Source organism: Protomyctophum bolini (genome assembly GCF_963924005.1).
Source record: "Protomyctophum bolini genome assembly, chromosome: 4".
NCBI classification, from domain to species: Eukaryota; Metazoa; Chordata; class Actinopteri; order Myctophiformes; family Myctophidae; genus Protomyctophum; species Protomyctophum bolini.
In genome coordinates this window covers 4122444-4140658 of record NC_137865.1, presented here as the reverse complement: position 1 = coordinate 4140658, position 18215 = coordinate 4122444, and the positions used below count along the sequence as shown (strand labels likewise).

General features: G+C 44.1%; 1 protein-coding gene across 2 annotated transcripts in view; it reads right to left on the bottom strand.

Annotated features, from left to right (window-relative positions):
- LOC308314195 (cGMP-inhibited 3',5'-cyclic phosphodiesterase 3A-like) overlaps window positions 1-18215 on the bottom strand; it is an 80972-nt gene that overhangs the window by 11170 nt on the left and 51587 nt on the right. For both annotated transcript variants that reach the window (XR_013963947.1, XM_080761673.1), the window contains exons 5-10: window positions 12473-12546; window positions 10229-10362; window positions 6326-6463; window positions 4290-4401; window positions 3766-3924; window positions 1934-2073 (exon numbers count right to left, since the gene is read on the bottom strand). Coding sequence is in view for 1 of the 2 variants with exons in the window: in XM_080761673.1 (XP_080617799.1) it covers window positions 1934-2073; window positions 3766-3924; window positions 4290-4401; window positions 6326-6463; window positions 10229-10362; window positions 12473-12546 (757 nt within the window). In the remaining variant the exon portion in view is untranslated. The remainder of the gene's footprint in view (window positions 1-1933; window positions 2074-3765; window positions 3925-4289; window positions 4402-6325; window positions 6464-10228; window positions 10363-12472; window positions 12547-18215) is intronic.

Sequence of the window (18215 nt, the reverse complement as noted above, 5' to 3'; positions counted from 1 at the left end):
CATGGACGGCAAAGCATCGCTACATACAGTACAGCTGACATGTCGGACACAGGGCAGCAGACATAAATCATGGATAAAGGAAACAACGCCTCCTCCAAATTGAGCGGCTTCCTATAATGGCTGAAACTGAGCAATACCTCGCTAACTGCTTGGCTCTCCTTTTGGAAAGGCCGGCCATTTGTAAGCCCCTCACAACCAACTTATGCACATGCCCTAGGCTGCCAAAGATAAAAACTAAAAGTTTACATCTGTAGCCTAGCTGTGAGATGGTCTGCATTAGCTGCTGATACTTCAGCACTTTGGTTAGAAAGGCTTCTTCCAGGCTATAGTCAAAGGTACAGCCGACCTCGAGAATGAACACCTCTCTATGGTTTTCATTTACAACAATGACATCAGGGGTGTTAGCTGAAATGTTAGAGAACACAGAATCATCATTACACAGGTTAAACATCCTCGGCTTCACAGTAGAATGCTTATAAAGCATAATGGAGGACCTGAAAATGGAAGAGATGTCTTTCGATATCAAATCCACTATTCTGTCATGCCTACATATGTAAAGGCCCCTGTAAACATGGCAACCATTTAAGATGTGGGACATGGTTTCAGCTATTTGTTCATGGCCATGATGGATACAGTGAGGAGCATGATTGCCTGGAAACCAGATGGAGAGATTAAGTTTAGAAGGTAGAACCTGTAATCTCGCTTTCAAAGTAAAAACAACAATGCACTCATCAATGGCAACATTTTTGAACACAGAGTGAGAGACAGAATGGTCCGCAGCAGGAAGACATGCAGTCTTTCCTTGTAATCTCAACTCAGTCCAATGTTGTCGCTGTCTTTGTTGTTGCGCCCATAGGAGGCGACATCTGGCATTAGTCAGTGGAAGTTGATGCTCCGTTCCACACACAGTCATAGTCGCTCTGACAGAGATACTGGGGTCAGATATAACATTCTCTGAGGCAGCCACCGCCTCAGAGTTAGACCCTACCCACTCCAGGGTAACGTCAGCCCAGCAGCACATGTCATTTAGGTCCGGCCAGTCCGACCACACACCAAAGCCAGGAGAGCGACTGTCCAGTCGCTCTCCTCCACACACACAAATGGGTCTCCACACACACACACACACACACACACACGCACACACACACACACACACACACACACACACACACACACACACACACAAACACACACACACACACACAGGCACACGCATGCTGTTTTAATAGTTGTTTCACCTGACATGTGTTGGTCTGCGTACCTGTGGTCTGACATGTGTTAGGCCTCACTCACACCTAAGACACGCTTGTGTCCTGTGTCTTCTCCTGTGTGTCATGGCCGCATTTCCAATGCATTCCAAATGGGAGTCACATGGTTTCACGACACAACCTTGTTGCATGGAAATGCATTGAGGCGGCCATGACACACAGAAGAAGACACAGGACACAAGTGTGTCTTGCGTTGTGTCTTAGGCGTGAGTGAGGCCTTAGTGTGCGTACCTGTGGTGTGTACATGTGTTAGTGTGCGTACCTGTGGTCTGTACGTGTGTTAGTGTGTGTATACCATGTGGTCTGTACATGTGTTAGTGTGCGTAGACCATGTGGTCTGTACATGTGTTAGTCTGCGTAGACCATGTGGTCTGTACATGTGTTAGTGTGTGTATACCATGTGGTCTGTACATGTGTTAGTGTGCGTGTACCATGTGGTCTGTACATGTGTTAGTGTGCATATACCATGTGGTCTGTACATGTGTTAGTGTGCGTGTACCATGTGGTCTGTACATGTGTTAGTGTGTGTATACCATGTGGTCTGTACATGTGTTAGTGTGCGTAGACCATGTGGTCTGTACATTTGTTAGTGTACCTTGTGGTGTGTACATGTGTTAGTGTACCACTGTACCTTGTGGTGTGTACATGTGTTAGTGTGTGCGTACCTGTGGTGCGCTGGTGGCCACCAGGAAGGCGTTGGTTCTCCCGGGGTGGTCGTAGTCGTGCATGGCTGCCGCTACGTAGAGGGCCATGAGCTCTAGAGCCGGGATGAGAGCAGACAGGCGGCCGTATCCCTCCTCTCTGTCTGAGGGAGACAGACACACAGAGAGGCAGTTAAGAGACAGACAGACAGACAGACAGACAGACAGACAGACAGACAGACAGACAGACAGACAGACAGACAGACAGACAGACAGACAGACAGACAGACACACACACAGATACAGAGAGAGACAGACACACAGAGAGGCAGTTAGACACAGACAGACAGACACACAGAGAGACAGACACACAGAGAGACAGACACACAGAGAGGCAGTTAGACACAGACAGACACACCGAGAGGCAGTTAGAGACAGACAGACAGACAGACAGACAGAGAGGCAGTTAGACACAGACACAGAGAGAGACAGACACACAGAGAGGCAGTTAGACACAGACAGACACACAGAGAGGCAGTTAGGGACAGACAGACAGACGGACAGAAAGACAGAGAGGCAGTTTGACACAGACAGTCAGACACACACACACACACACACACACACACACACACACACACACACACAGAGAGAGACAGACACACAGAGAGGCAGTTAGACACAGACAGACAGACACACAGAGAGGCAGTTAGACACAGACAGACAGACACACAGAGAGGCAGTTAGACACACTCCAGTTCCGAGTGATATATTGTATAACCACTAGCAGTGCAGCAGCACCTATCCCGTTTCCTTCAGCGTGCGCGCGCGCGTGTGTGTGTGTGTGTGTTGGCGCGCACGTGTGTGGATTGTAGACATACAGTAAGTGAGGAGTTGGACAACGCTTTCAGCGTCTGTGTCTCCAGTCCTGTTGTTGTATAAACTCTACTGCTATTATGTCTGCGACGCACGGGTGAGTCTTTCTTTTCTCCTCCCAATCTCTGCCAAACCCATGTCGCACACGCGTGTGACAAATTAATTGCATTGCATCGGTGGTCGTAAAAACACCCGGGACCATGCGTGCTTGCCAGTGATATTATTAGCCTAAGAGAGACAGTTTTAGAAGCACTTTTTGAGTGGCGCAACCACTCCAAGGAACAGCAATGTCCGTGTTCACCTATGTGTTGGTTCACCTATGTGTCCGCCTATGTGACGTCAATGAGCACCAGTATGACTATTAGTACCAGTAGGGGGCGCTGTTGTGCCAGAAACAGAGAGAGTGCTGCACGTGCTGCACTGTTGCCTGCTAATGAGAGAGAGAGAGAGAGAGAGAGAGAGAGAGAAAGAGAGAGAGAGAGAGAGAGAGAGAGAGAGAGAGAGAGAGAGAGAGAGAGAGAGAGAGAGAGAGAGAGAGAGAGGAGGGGGGAGGGGAGTTGCACCACTCAGTTCATCTTTTGACAAATAAAAGCTGCGTTCAAAGATATATTTGACGTGTATTTAATGTTTGCGGGTTGCCAGGTCGAGTTGTGAAAAGTGGTCGAGGACTCGAGGCTGGGTCGAGTCAAATTATTAATTCATACGGGATCCGCGGGTCATAAGAAACCCTGACCCTGCACAACACTCATTTCTCATTTCTCATTTCTCTCCAAAAGCCCTTGAATAAAGAAGTACTGTCATTATGGCCAAATACAGATAACTCTGGGGGTCCTTGACATGAAAAAGGTTTAGCACCTCGGACATATACAGTATAGAAACCTAGGTTTTTCAGAAAACTGTTAGGATTTAGAAGCCATCTTTTGAATGGGCCTCATGGGGTCTAAATGGGTTAAGTGGTTAGCGTAAAACACTGAGGATTGTACCTGAGGAGTTGTGGTCGGTGATGAAGGTGTGGAGGCCGCTGGGGAGGCTGCTGGTGGGGAGGCCGCTGGCGGGGGGGCTGCTGGGGAGGCCGGGCACGGGCTGGGTGGTCAGGTACCACACGGCATGCAGGACGTCTGTGGCGTGGACCCTGTTATGATCTGGACCACGCAGACAGACAGACAGACAGACAGTTTTACAAGTATGAAAAAATCAAAGTACTGTTGTATTAACTTTAGCCCATACAAAACGCCTACTACTGAAACGGAGTGTTTCCTGTCTTCACCAGTAGGGGTCACTCAAGCAGCGGTGCAAGAAGCATTCACTTTTCTTTTTAATCGAGTAAAAGTATCAATGTCAAAAATACTCAAAGGCATGCGTTAACATTTTTACTTTAGAATTGGCATTAACATAATACTTGCAATACCAAAGTATATGAATGTCAGTATACATCATTATCAAGAGAACACTTTTATGGCATGTCAATGTATCTGTTCTACTGGAATAATAATAATAATAATCTTACATGGTATGTCTCTGTAGCCGTTCTCCAGGGCGTGGAAATAGTTCATGAACTCTTGGACGGGGATTTGAAACTTCTCAAACAGACCAGCGTTTGCAAACAACCTGTAAGACACCTGAGAACACACGATACTATAGATGAGAACCCCCTAGCAGACAGTCACCCCGTAGCCCTACTGTGTACCTCACCCCCTAGCACTCTGTTGTTTATGCTTTGGATATATGTGATATGCAGATAATTCCATTGCTGGTGTCATACAAAAGTATAGTGAAAATATCTACAAGCTCACAAGGCGTTGTTGCGAGTTCCTAGATCTGCTCCTGCAGTATACTTGCACTGTACCACAGGATTTGCCACTACTCATAATAGGTCAAGTTGGCGAGTTTGGGATCAAATCCATGACCTTGGCACATAGGCAAGAGCTTGACTGAGTTACCCAGACACTTTAAATTCATATACTTTATTACTATTTGTCTGAAGGTGTATTTATTAGGATGTTATTTTGTCTGTACCTATTATGAATAGTTTCATGACAGACGTATGTGTGTGTGTGTGTGTGTGTGTGTGTGTGTGTGTGTGTGTGTGTGTGTGTGTGTGTGTGTGTGTGTGTGTGTGTGTTTTCGTTGACAAGACAAAGAAATGTTATCGGGTGGTCTATCGGACGTTCATGAAAAGCTATACACAAAATATTATAGTGTTTAGTGAAGGAGGCTTCTAGGACGCATGTCAACATCCATCTCTCTGTGGTGTTGTTGTTGTGGTTGTTGTTGAGATGTTATTAAGTTTCTGTTAGGAAATAAAAGCTAATCATCTGATTGAGGAAACATTAAATAATGGGTTCGGTGGTCGGAAAAGAGGAAACAATATATGGACAGTGTATATTTTATGATCCGGCAGAAAGGATAACAATGCATGTAACGGGAGAGGGAGATAATTAAGACACCTGAAGGCTTGCATGCTGCTATGTTTGCAACGCTAAGCCAAGCGGTCCTTTTAAAATGACCTTTGTTTTGCTAAAGTCGACAATAAAAATTTTCCATAACACCTGGCGCTAGCGTCAGGCAACATTTGGCTTGATTAAGCTAATGTCAGTTAATTGGATTGTTTAGTGTTATGGCTTGTTTGGCTGGACATCTGGGGAAGCAAGTCAAAAAGTGAAATGCACCATGCATGCAAGCGACCTCGAGGTCGAATATCTCAGGGCGTCTTACTGGTAATAATAACAAGTAAGACACGCAAACGCGGGAAGCGAACGCAGCTCGTAAATTGCAACAACAATTAGAATAAATTTCTTCTGACACAGACAGACAGACAGACAGACAGACAGACAGACAGACAGACAGACAGACAGACAGACCGTTTTGCCTAGCTTGTAAGCTGCTCACTGCTTTCACAATCACTGCGTTCGCAATAATAATAATAATAATGTTGCTATACTGTACATACAGTAGCAACAACAATCCCAAAAGGGGTTCCAGGATTGAAAGGTATAGCCTATAGTATAGGGGTTCCCGTTCTAAATTGGTTTAATACATTCTTTTTTATTTGTTTGACTAAAATGAATGGCTAAAACGGGACTAAAACCTTTTGAGTTTTCCGCTGACTGAAACTATGAAGGACAGCAGTGACTAAAACCGGATCTGCGCCAAAACGAGATCATCTTGTGACTAGTAGCTATTGTATCCAACGGTGCCATCAACGAGCATTATGTTATGTTAGCATTATGTTATGCTTTAGCTATTGAAAAATAGCAGATCTGGCGCGCTACGAGCTTGTAGGTCTGCTATTTTAGAAAAATCAAAGAACGACTGACATAGAAACATGGCTTTTTCAGAAAACTGTCAGGATGTAGAAGACATTTTTAGAATCTGATCTCAGGTCAAAATGGGTTAAAAATAATAGGGAGGGGTGGATGGATGGATGGATGGATGGAGCAGATGGATGGATGGATGGATGGATGGATGGATGGATGGATGGATGGATGGAGGGATGGATGGAACAGATGGATGGATGGAACAGATGGATGGACGTAGACTCACCTGGCTCAGGATCCGCCCAGTGCGTCCGTTGGTCTTGTCCGTCAGGGTGAAGATGGGGAAGTTCCAGTTGTCCAGCTGACTCAGCAGAGGTTCCAGTCCCTCCATCACCAGAGGCTCCGGAGCCTCCACAGCATCGTCCTGGCAGGGAGGGAGTGACACGTTGGTCCAACATGGTGCTACTAGGGAGTGACACGTTGGTCCAACATGGTGCTACTAGGGAGTGACACGTTGGTCCAGCATGGTGCTACTAGGGAGTGACACGTTGGTTCAACATGGTGCTACTAGGGAGTGACACGTTGGTCCAACATGGTGCTACTAGGGAGTGACACGTTGGTCCAGCATGGTGCTACTAGGGAGTGACACGTTGGTTCAACATGGTGCTACTAGGGAGTGACACGTTGGTCCAACATGGTGCTACTAGGGAGGGAGTGACACGTTGGTCCAACATGGTGCTACTAGGGAGGGAGTGACACGTTGGTCCAACATGGTGCTACTAGGGAGGGAGTGACACGTTGGTCCAACATGGTGCTACTAGGGAGTGAGACGTTGGTCCAACATGGTGCTACTAGGGAGTGACACGTTGGTCCAACATGGTGCTACTCAGGAGGGAGTGACACGTTGGTCCAGCATGGTGCTACCAGGGAGTGACACGTTGGTCCAACATGGTGCTACTAGGGAGTGACACGTTGGTCCAACATGGTGCTACTCAGGAGGGAGTGACACGTTGGTTCAACATGGTGCTACTAGGGAGTGACACGTTGGTCCAACATGGTGCTACCAGGGAGTGACACGTTGGTCCAGCATGGTGCTACTAGGGAGTGACACGTTGGTCCAACATGGTGCTACTCAGGAGGGAGTGACACGTTGGTCCAACATGGTGCTACTCAGGAGGGAGTGACACGTTGGTCCAACATGGTGCTACTCAGGAGGGAGTGACACGTTGGTTAAACATGGTGCTACTCAAGAGGGAGTGACACGTTCGTTCAACATGGTGCTACTAGGGAGTGACACGTTGGTTCAACATGGTGCTACCAGGGAGTGACACGTTGGTCCAACATGGTGCTACTAGGGAGTGACACGTTGGTTCAACATGGTGCTACCAGGGAGTGACACGTTGGTCCAACATGGTGCTACTCAGGAGGGAGTGACACGTTGGTTAAACATGGTGCTACTCAAGAGGGAGTGACACGTTCGTTCAACATGGTGCTACTAGGGAGTGAAACGTTGGTTCAACATGGTGCCTCTAGGGAGTGACATGTTGGTTCAACATGGTGCTACTAGGGAGTGATACGTTGGTTCAACATGGTGCTACTCAGGAGGGAGTGACACGTTGGTTCAACATGGTGCTACTCAAGAGGGAGTGACACGTTGGTTCAACATGGTGCTACTAGGGAGTGACACGTTGGTTCAGCACGGTGCTACTAGGGAGTGACACGTTGGTTCAGCATGGTGCTACTCAGGAGGGAGTGACACGTTGGTCCAACATGGTGCTACTAGGGAGTGACACGTTGGTTCAACATGGTGCTACTAGGGAGTGACACGTTGGTTCAACATGGTGCTACTCAGGAGGGAGTGACACGTTGGTCCAACATGGTGCTACTAGGGAGTGACACGTTGGTTCAGCATGGTGCTACTCAGGAGGGAGTGACACTTTGGTCCAACATGGTGCTACTAGGGAGTGACACGTTGGTTCAGCATGGTGCTACTCAGGAGGGAGTGACACGTTGGTCCAACATGGTGCTACTAGGGAGTGACACGTTGGTTCAACATGGTGCTACTAGGGAGTGACACGTTGGTTCAGCATGGTGCTACTAGGGAGTGACACGTTGGTCCAACATGGTGCTACTAGGGAGTGACACGTTGGTCCAACATGGTGCTACTAGGGAGTGACACGTTGGTTCAACATGGTGCTACTAGGGAGTGACACGTTGGTTCAGCATGGTGCTACTTGGGAGTGACACGTTGGTCCAACATGGTGCTACTAGGGAGTGACACGTTGGTCCAACATGGTGCTACTAGGGAGTGACACGTTGGTTCAACATGGTGCTACTAGGGAGTGACACGTTGGTTCAGCATGGTGCTACTAGGGAGTGACACGTTGGTTCAGCATGGTGCTACTAGGGAGTGACACGTTGGTTCAGCATGGTGCTACTAGGGAGTGACACGTTGGTTCAGCATGGTGCTACTAGGGAGTGACACGTTGGTTCAGCATGGTGCTACTAGGGAGTGACACGTTGGTTCAGCATGGTGCTACTAGGGAGTGACACGTTGGTTCAGCATGGTGCTACCAGGGAGTGACACGTTGGTCCAACATGGTGCTACTAGGGAGTGACACGTTGGTTCAGCATGGTGCTACCAGGGAGTGACACGTTGGTCCAACATGGTGCTACTAGGGAGTGACACGTTGGTTCAGCATGGTGCTACCAGGGAGTGACACGTTGGTCCAACATGGTGCTACTAGGGAGTGACACGTTGGTTCAGCATGGTGCTACTAGGGAGTGACACGTTGGTCCAACATGGTGCTACTAGGGAGTGACACGTTGGTTCAGCATGGTGCTACTCAGGAGGGAGTGACACGTTGGTCCAACATGGTGCTACTAGGGAGTGACACGTTGGTTCAGCATGGTGCTACTAGGGAGTGACACGTTGGTTCAGCATGGTGCTACTAGGGAGTGACACGTTGGTTCAGCATGGTGCTACTAGGGAGTGACACGTTGGTTCAGCATGGTGCTACTAGGGAGTGACACGTTGGTTCAGCATGGTGCTACTAGGGAGTGACACGTTGGTTCAGCATGGTGCTACTAGGGAGTGACACGTTGGTCCAACATGGTGCTACTCAGGAGGGAGTGACACGTTGGCACGTTGTCACAACTCGAGTTGTGACACATCATGACAATAAACACAGTGTTTTGGGGCCAAACAAAGAATTAGAAAGAAGAAACACTTTTTTTGTTGTTTTTATTCTTTGTAATTACTAGCCCTTACCCGTTGTGAGATATTTGCCCCATATTGTGGCCGCGGGGGGTACTGCACCCAGGCGCATTGCCCATGGGATCGTGTGGTGATGTAAAAACAATATTTGTACAGTAAATATGACAGTTGCGTCTGAAAAAAGTAGCCTAGGTCACTTCTGGGAGCGTGCATAATTTTTTTGGCATGGAGAGATGTGTGCTAATAGTGTGGCTCGGTCGGAGATAGACCACGTACAAAGACCACGGCTGTAAACGGCTGTAAACGGCTGTTTTTATTCACTAATAAATTCATTATTAATCATTAATGTGTCAAATCGAAAAAAGGGCTCTGTTAAGACCTCCAGATAATCATGGTCCATGCCTGTGTGAAAAGTGGGAGTGATTCGTGCAGTCAATGATGAGATAATGCTCTGTCAGTGACATTCAGACATTCGCTGAATTATAGTATGATATGATATGATGATGATGATGATTTGTTTGGTCCAAAAATATTGTGCTTGTTGTCATGATTTGTCACAACTCGAGTTGGCTTTGTACGACACTTATAAGGTCTTTCAATAAATACTTTTCGAAATGTCTATGCGGGAAAAATGCATTGGGAATTATTTCCTGGGCCTGGCGTCGTCATGAAAGGGGGCGGGACTGCGACGCTCGGTCTATAATCTCTCAGGACAGTTTCTCGAGCTCTGCAGACGAATCTGTCGGAAACTCCGTCTACGCGTCGATTTATTGTTAGTAGGCACGTAAACAAAGACGCACCACCGAAAGAGGAGGGCTGAGGGCGGACCAAAATGTGTCATCCGTCATCCACATTCTAATTGGGCCCAAAGAGGCAAAGGAGGGAGGGACCCATGGGGGGGGGGGGGGGGGTGTTGATTGATGTCATGTGACACACATGGGGGCGTGGTTTTGATGTTGCACGACTCCTCACCTCTGGAGGTATTAGTGAGCGGAGCATGGCATTGTGGGCGGGGTTTTGGTCATGGTGGGTGTGGTCAACGTCTGCGTCACTGTGATTGGCTTCCTGCGTGCCGTCGCAGTCCGATGATGTCACGGCCTGCTCTTCTGCACCATGAAAACACAAAAAACACACGCAAACAACACACAAACAAACACATGTCCATGATTAACGCTATAGTCTTAAACCACTTTCAACCTGGTGACCCTAACGCATATGTGCGTGTGTGTGTGTGTGTCATGATTATATTTGGAAATTATTCAAACTGCATATAGAGGGTGAGTGGACGATGGACGTTGTGACAGAGCAGCCTCTGTCAGAGTAACGTACGTGTACACTGTTCAACAATACACATTAATTGTATTTATGCTGTATTGTATGTTCCCACAGAAGGTGGACATTCTGCTGTGACATGTGAATCTAACATACTTGTGTTCATCCATGCAGATGCAGTAATTGGGGAAGCTGCCTTGATTGCCTGAAGAGAGCTCTGATTGATTGCTTTAGGGGGAGCATCCTGGGTGTTGCTACATGCATCGTGATTGGCTGACTGCTCAGCCAGGGGTGGAGTCAAGAGTCTATATAAAAGGGGAAATGGTTCAGTAGAGAGTAGGCTGCCATGGGGAGAGGTTGACTCCAGTACCTCTCTGGTTCAGTTATGTTGAGTTTTGTTGTTTTGAGTATCTTCTTTTCTTCAGTTATTACTTGCGCAAGCAGAGCGCGCAAGTAATCATTTTGCTTGGTCTCTTCGAAGTGAAGCCAAGTTTTCTTCAACCGTAAGTCTGTGCCTGGTTTGCTGGGACTAGTTACAGTTACAACATTACGTCATATACACACCATGTACTCTGGTCCCAGTTCTCAACGATGACGTAATGTTGTAACTGGTCCCAGCAAACCAGGCACAGACTTACGGTTGAAAAAAACTTGGCTTCACTTTTTGGAACGAAGTAACCACAGTATACTGCTAATCAAATTACAACTACATACTCTGTATGTAGTTGTAATGTGATTTGTAATTTGTAAATCTGTGCCTGGTCTGCTGGGACCAGACTACACAGATGACCATATCTCTGGTCCCAACATTATGTTTCTGGATTGTATAAAAATCACGCAAATGTCAAAAAGTTAACCATTAAGCTTAACGTCGTTGTAGTATATAACTAACTAAACCAAACAGAACTTTAGGATAAAGGACAGAAATCCATACCATTTCAGAGAAGAGAATTTTTTCTACCGAACTGACTACGCAGACTACTTTCTCTCTCGAAAGTACTTGCGCGCTCTGCTTGCGCACTAGTAGGCCATTTATGGCCTACTAGTGTGCAACAAGCAAGTATGCACTCGGCAGAGTGCAGTTCTAGTTTCACCTATGTTGTCCAGGCTGGGAACATATTCAACTTTATGTCCAGTAGGCTATGTCATTTTAAAGGTTTTATTACTGACAAACAGCCGGTCCACAATCCCACTTGATAACAGACGTCACAAACGTAACATCCGGACCAGCGAGGCCACACCTGGCACAAACTGTTCAGCGGTATATGCCATGAGAACAGTCACACCAAATAACTTAACCTGCACACATAGGGGGCGCTACAGCAGTATTACAGCAGTGTTTATAAGAATGGCCATAACTTGGCGACAAGTGCTCCTTCAATATAGGGATTTTATAGTCTTGATAGTGTCCTGAAAATCTAGCAGTTAGTGATTCTTCCTCCACTGCAGAGGTTAGTCAAAATGACAAACAAACGTCTAAACAAACAAACTAACAACAAATGACTTAGGCCTCACTCACACCTATACAACAATGTTGCATGGTAGATGTAAGCAAGATGTAAGTGTCATGGCCGCCCCAATGCATTTCCAATGGAAGTCACATGGTTTGATACATTTTTTCCTACAAGCTGATGTATACATGTTGTATGTGCTTCGACTGCCCCCTCCCCCTCATACAACACGTTTGTCTCTTCAAACCACGTGACTCCCATTGGAAATTAATTGCGAGCTTGCAACAGTCAACAAGTCTCATGCATCAGCTATACAACATTCTGTTGTGACAGTGTGAGTGAAGCCTAAACAAACAAACAAGTAGAGAAACAAGCACGTAAACACACATATAAACCGACATGTGAACATAACCAAGCATGCAAAGCATGTAACAAACAAAACAAACGTGTAACTAAATATAAGCATGAACCCCAAAGGTGTAAACAAAAGTACCTGAGCATTGTGGTTTGTCTGGTTTCTCTATGGAGGATTCTGTGTGGCTCAGCCGCAGGTAGGGCCTCCCGCAGCTGTCAACAACACAGAGACGAGTCAAATGTCTGCATTCAAAATGGTAAACGAGCGTTGCATTGAAATATACTTCAAATACAGAAAGTAAATGTTTTGACACCTCTTCAGCCTATATACATCAGTGGTTCTCAAAGTGTGGGTCGGGACCCCCAGGGGGGTGCCCCAAGTTATTTTGAGGGGGTCAATTTACAATTTAGGCATTTAGCAGACGCTCTTAATCCAGAGCGACTTACATTAAGCAAAAACAAAAGCATGGCATACATCACATATATAAAAAGTACTTATCGTGAATCATGTATAAACTAAGAACGTAACAGTGGAGTATCTATGTAAACTATACATACTATACTATATTATATATTATACATGTGTACTATAAAGTGCTATGACTACATGAAATGCAATTCTAGTGCTGTCTACGTAACAAGCTATAAGTCTGTTTAAAATACTATCTAAGTCTACATAAAGTGCTACCGTATAGGGCTAGCCAGAAGGGAGAAGAGTTTGGAACGTGTGGAGCGTTGTCCCTGCGTTTTTAGTGAAGGTACCTCCAGCTTCCCTGCGTTGGCTGATCTGAGTGCGCGGTAGGGTTTGTATAGGGTTCGATCATACTTGTGAGATATGGGGGGAGCCATGCCTTTGGTTGCTTTGAATGCCAGCATCAGAGTTTTGTACTCTGTGCGGGCAGCGACCGGGAACCAATGGAGGGAGCGGAGAAGGGGGGAGACGTGTGAGAATTTTGGCTGGTTGAAGACCAAGCGAGCTGCGGCATTTTAGATCAGTGTGAGAGTGCACATGCCAGTAGGCCAGTAAGGAGGGAGTTACAATAGTCAAGTTTTGACAAGACTGTTGTCTGGATTAGGAGCTGGGCTGACTCCTGGGTGAGGAACGGTCTAATTCGTCGTATGTTATAGAGTGTAAACCTACAGGATCGAGTGACAGCTTTGAGGTGTGTTTTGAACGAGAGCTGACTGTCCAGGACAACACCAAGGTTCCTGGGTTAGGGTTCAAGAGATGATTTGCTTAGTGTGAAAAAAGGCTCTTATAAATTGACCAATCTAGGAAGCTATTTGGTAAAGAGGGGGGGGGGGGATATTTTGTTTTTTTCCACTAGGGCAGAGGTTCCCAACAACCGGTATGTGCCACTGCAGGTAGGGGAATGAATTCCAAGTTTTCCCGTCGTATAAAAATCCATTTGAAAACACGACTGAGAAAAGAGAGAGGACAAACACGTCCGTTGCGTGTACAGCGCGACGCTCAATCACCCGTTGGAATGTAAATGCTTGCCTTTCAGGCTGCCTTCTGATTGTGCTTCTGAACAAGCTGTAGGCTATTTTAGGCTAATGAAACCAAACACTACACGGTGACGGTACAGGATTTATCATTTGATTTCGTAGAACGTTAGGTTTTGTTTTACGATGACTCCAGATTTTGTTCAGAGTGCATCGTCGGAAACTCACTGCTATACCGCACCAGCTGGTGGAGTCAGGTTAGATTCAACCCCTAACCAATCAAAATAGAAGCAAAGCAGATTACGTCATTGTCAAGTGACCTTATTCATGTTGACCTGTTGCTGACCAAAAAAAACACGGTAAAATAGCTACATGTAAACAAACACAGTAAGATTATGTCGTATGATGATGTTTCTAAAACCTGTCGTTTCTGTAAAGAAACTATACATCATATACATATTTGATATAGATATTTTTTTTAATGGCCGTGGCTAGAGATTAAACTACGTGTTTAAGGCAGTGGTGCTGAGAGATTATATACTGGATGGTGTGTAGAGTAGTAGTATTAAAAAATGCACATAGTCAAGTAAAGTAAAACCACAGTACTACTACTACCAAAGGGAGACTCAAAGCCAGTTCCTGGACTTTCATGTAAAGCAAAATGTTTCGGCCAAGACCACAAGATAGTAATGTACTTTTACTGTTCCACCGTCAAATTATCAAGGTAATGTATGTGAAAATACACACCTGCTAACCATTACGCACGCACGCACGCACGCTCGCACGCACGCACGTAGACACATCATCTCCTGCTTCCAGATGCTGGTTTCTAGAACATTTAGCAAGCTATTTTAATTGGAACCACCAGAGAACTAGGGAACCAAACCGTGCACAACACCTACACACCAGATATAACTTGGGAACCAAACCGTGCACAACACCTACACACCAGATATAACTTGGGAACCAAACCGTGCACAACACCTACACACCAGATATAACTTGGGAACCAAACCGTGCACAACACCTACACACCACATAACACGGGAACCAAACCGTGCACAACACCTATGGCAGAAAACACAGGAACCAAACCGTGCACAACACCTACATGGCAGAAAACACAGGAACCAAACCGTGCACAACACCTACACACCACAGAACACAGGAACCAAACCGTGCACAACACCGGCTGAAAACACGGAACCAAACCGTGCACGACACCTATGGCAGAAACACAGGAACCAAACCGTGCACAACACCTATATGGCAGAGCACACAGGGGTTCCTCCAGGCAACTATTCTGTTAATCCGGTTTATGGCTATACTTAATACACAAATTAATTAATTAGGGATGTGCCGATGAGACATTTTGGCCGATATCGATATTCGATATAATTAATTGCTGTTATGGCCGATATTACCAATCTCATTCTGTATTGAAAGATTATAATAATTTTGTCCATTCTGAAAAATACATATCTGCATTACAGGCTTACCCAAGTCAGATTTAATTTAAATACCTTTATATTTAATATTGTGAGCTTGTAGTACTCTGGGCTTGTTTATCTGTAAAGACAGACCGATTAATCGGACTTATTAATTAATCGGTCTGATTGATTATTCGAACTGATGCCGATTAATCTAAAAACAACTAAAATCGTCCGACAATGACAATCGTGACAACAAAACAAAGGAAGTGAGTGTTGATCAACTGGAATTAATTTTCGGGTAGAGCATCGATTATTACTCGCTTCAAATGTTTTCAAAAACATCCTGGAAAGCATGTGATTTAGTTAAGTGACATTGTGTGTTAGTTTACATGGCTGTCATGTTGTTTATAGTTAAATTACATTGTGTGTTAGTTTACATGGCCGTCATGTTGTTTAGTTTAATGACATTGTGTGTTAGTTTGCATGGCTGTCATGTTGTTTATAGTTAAATTACATTGTGTGTTAGTTTACATGGCTGTCATGTTGTTTATAGTTAAATTACATTGTGTGTTAGTTTACATGGCTGTCATGTTGTTTATAGTTAAATTACATTGTGTGTTAGTTTGCATGGCTGTCATGTTGTTTATAGTTAAATTACATTGTGTGTTAGTTTACATGGCTGTCATGTTGTTTATAGTTAAATTACATTGTGTGTTAGTTTACATGGCTGTCATGTTGTTTATAGTTAAATTACATTGTGTGTTAGTTTACATGGCTGTCATGTTGTTTATAGTTAAATTACATTGTGTGTTAGTTTACATGGCTGTCATGTTGTTTATAGTTAAATTACATTGTGTGTTAGTTTACATGGCTGTCATGTTGTTTATAGTTAAATTACATTGTGTGTTAGTTTGCATGGCTGTCATGTTGTTTATAGTTAAATTACATTGTGTGTTAGTTTACATGGCTGTCATGTTGTTTATAGTTAAATTGCATTGTGTGTTAGTTTACATGGCTGTCATGTTGTTTATAGTTAAATTACATTGTGTGTTAGTTTACATGGCTGTCATGTTGTTTATAGTTAAATTACATTGTGTGTTAGTTTACATGGCTGTCATGTTGTTTATAGTTAAATTACATTGTGTGTTAGTTTACATGGCTGTCATGTTGTTTATAGTTAAATTACATTGTGTGTTAGTTTGAATGGCTGTCATGTTGTTTAGTTAAATTACATTGTGTGTTAGTTTACATGGCTGTCATGTTGTTTATAGTTAAATTACATTGTGTGTTAGTTTACATGGCTGTCATGTTGTTTATAGTTAAATTACATTGTGTGTTAGTTTACATGGCTGTCATGTTGTTTATAGTTAAATTACATTGTGTGTTAGTTTACATGGCTGTCATGTTGTTTATAGTTAAATTACATTGTGTGTTAGTTTACATGGCTGTCATGTTGTTTATAGGTAAATTACATTGTGTGTTAGTTTACATGGCTGTCATGTTGTTTATAGTTAAATTACATTGTGTGTTAGTTTACATGGCTGTCATGTTGTTTATAGTTAAATTACATTGTGTGTTAGTTTACATGGCTGTCATGTTGTTTATAGTTAAATTACATTGTGTGTTAGTTTACATGGCTGTCATGTTGTTTATAGTTAAATTACATTGTGTGTTAGTTTACATGGCTGTCATGTTGTTTATAGTTAAATTACATTGTGTGTTAGTTTACATGGCTGTCATGTTGTTTATAGTTAAATTACATTGTGTGTTAGTTTACATGGCTGTCATGTTGTTTATAGTTAAATTACATTGTGTGTTAGTTTGAATGGCTGTCATGTTGTTTAGTTAAATTACATTGTGTGTTAGTTTACATGACTGTCATGTTGTTTATAGTTAAATTACATTGTGTGTTAGTTTACATGGCTGTCATGTTGTTTATAGTTAAATTACATTGTGTGTTAGTTTACATGGCTGTCATGTTGTTTATAGTTAAATTACATTGTGTGTTAGTTTACATGGCTGTCATGTTGTTTATAGTTAAATTACATTGTGTGTTAGTTTACATGGCTGTCATGTTGTTTATAGTTAAATTACATTGTGTGTTAGTTTACATGGCTGTCATGTTGGGTATATACAATACAGCATAAAATCCAAGGAGCCCAGCGGCTGCAGCCAGGTGCTCCAAGCCTTTGATTAGGCAGTGGTCTGTTATAGAGCGGAGTGAGTGGTCCATTAACCAGAAACAACACACAGCTGAATTTGGCGATTGAATCAGAATCAAGCATTGAACCAAGCGTGTAATAATAACAGCCCAATAAAGCACAGCATGATGACCACTGTTACACACCTTTTTCTGAGATGGATATACAGTAAACCTCTTTGCAGGCCACTGCAGTGTTTAGGTATACATTTATAGGGCTGCAAAAACACAATATAGCTTTTGCAAAGAAGAAGAATTCCTTGCATGAGTTCAAGTCCGTTGCTCTCCCCATGTCCCCCATATATGGGGACTAGGTTGGCGGAGGGTGCGTGTAGAGCCCAGGATCACATTAGATAATTGACACACGGGTGAGAAATGGGTTACGAAAACTAAATATATTACCAATGTTGTACAACACATAAAAACTAGACCAAAATGTTAGCCCATACATGATATTTAACCCATAGTTTTCTGCTACTCTTGATACTTTCGTGTGATGTATATATTTTTATTTGTATTATTTTAAGTTAAATGACAAATGTAGACGTAATAAGCCTATAGGCTTCAGTCTGTACCTTTTTTTTTTTCTAGACTAAGAAAAAAAATCACACCCGTGTGTCATTAGCAGGCAACAGTGCCGCACTATCCCTCTCTCTGTTTCTGGCACAACAGCGCCCCTATTGGTACACATTATACCGGTGCTCATTAACGTCACATAGGTGAACACATAGGTGAACACGGACATTGCTGTTCCTTGGAGTGGTTGCACCGCTCAAAAACTGTGATGAACTAAGAATGTTTTT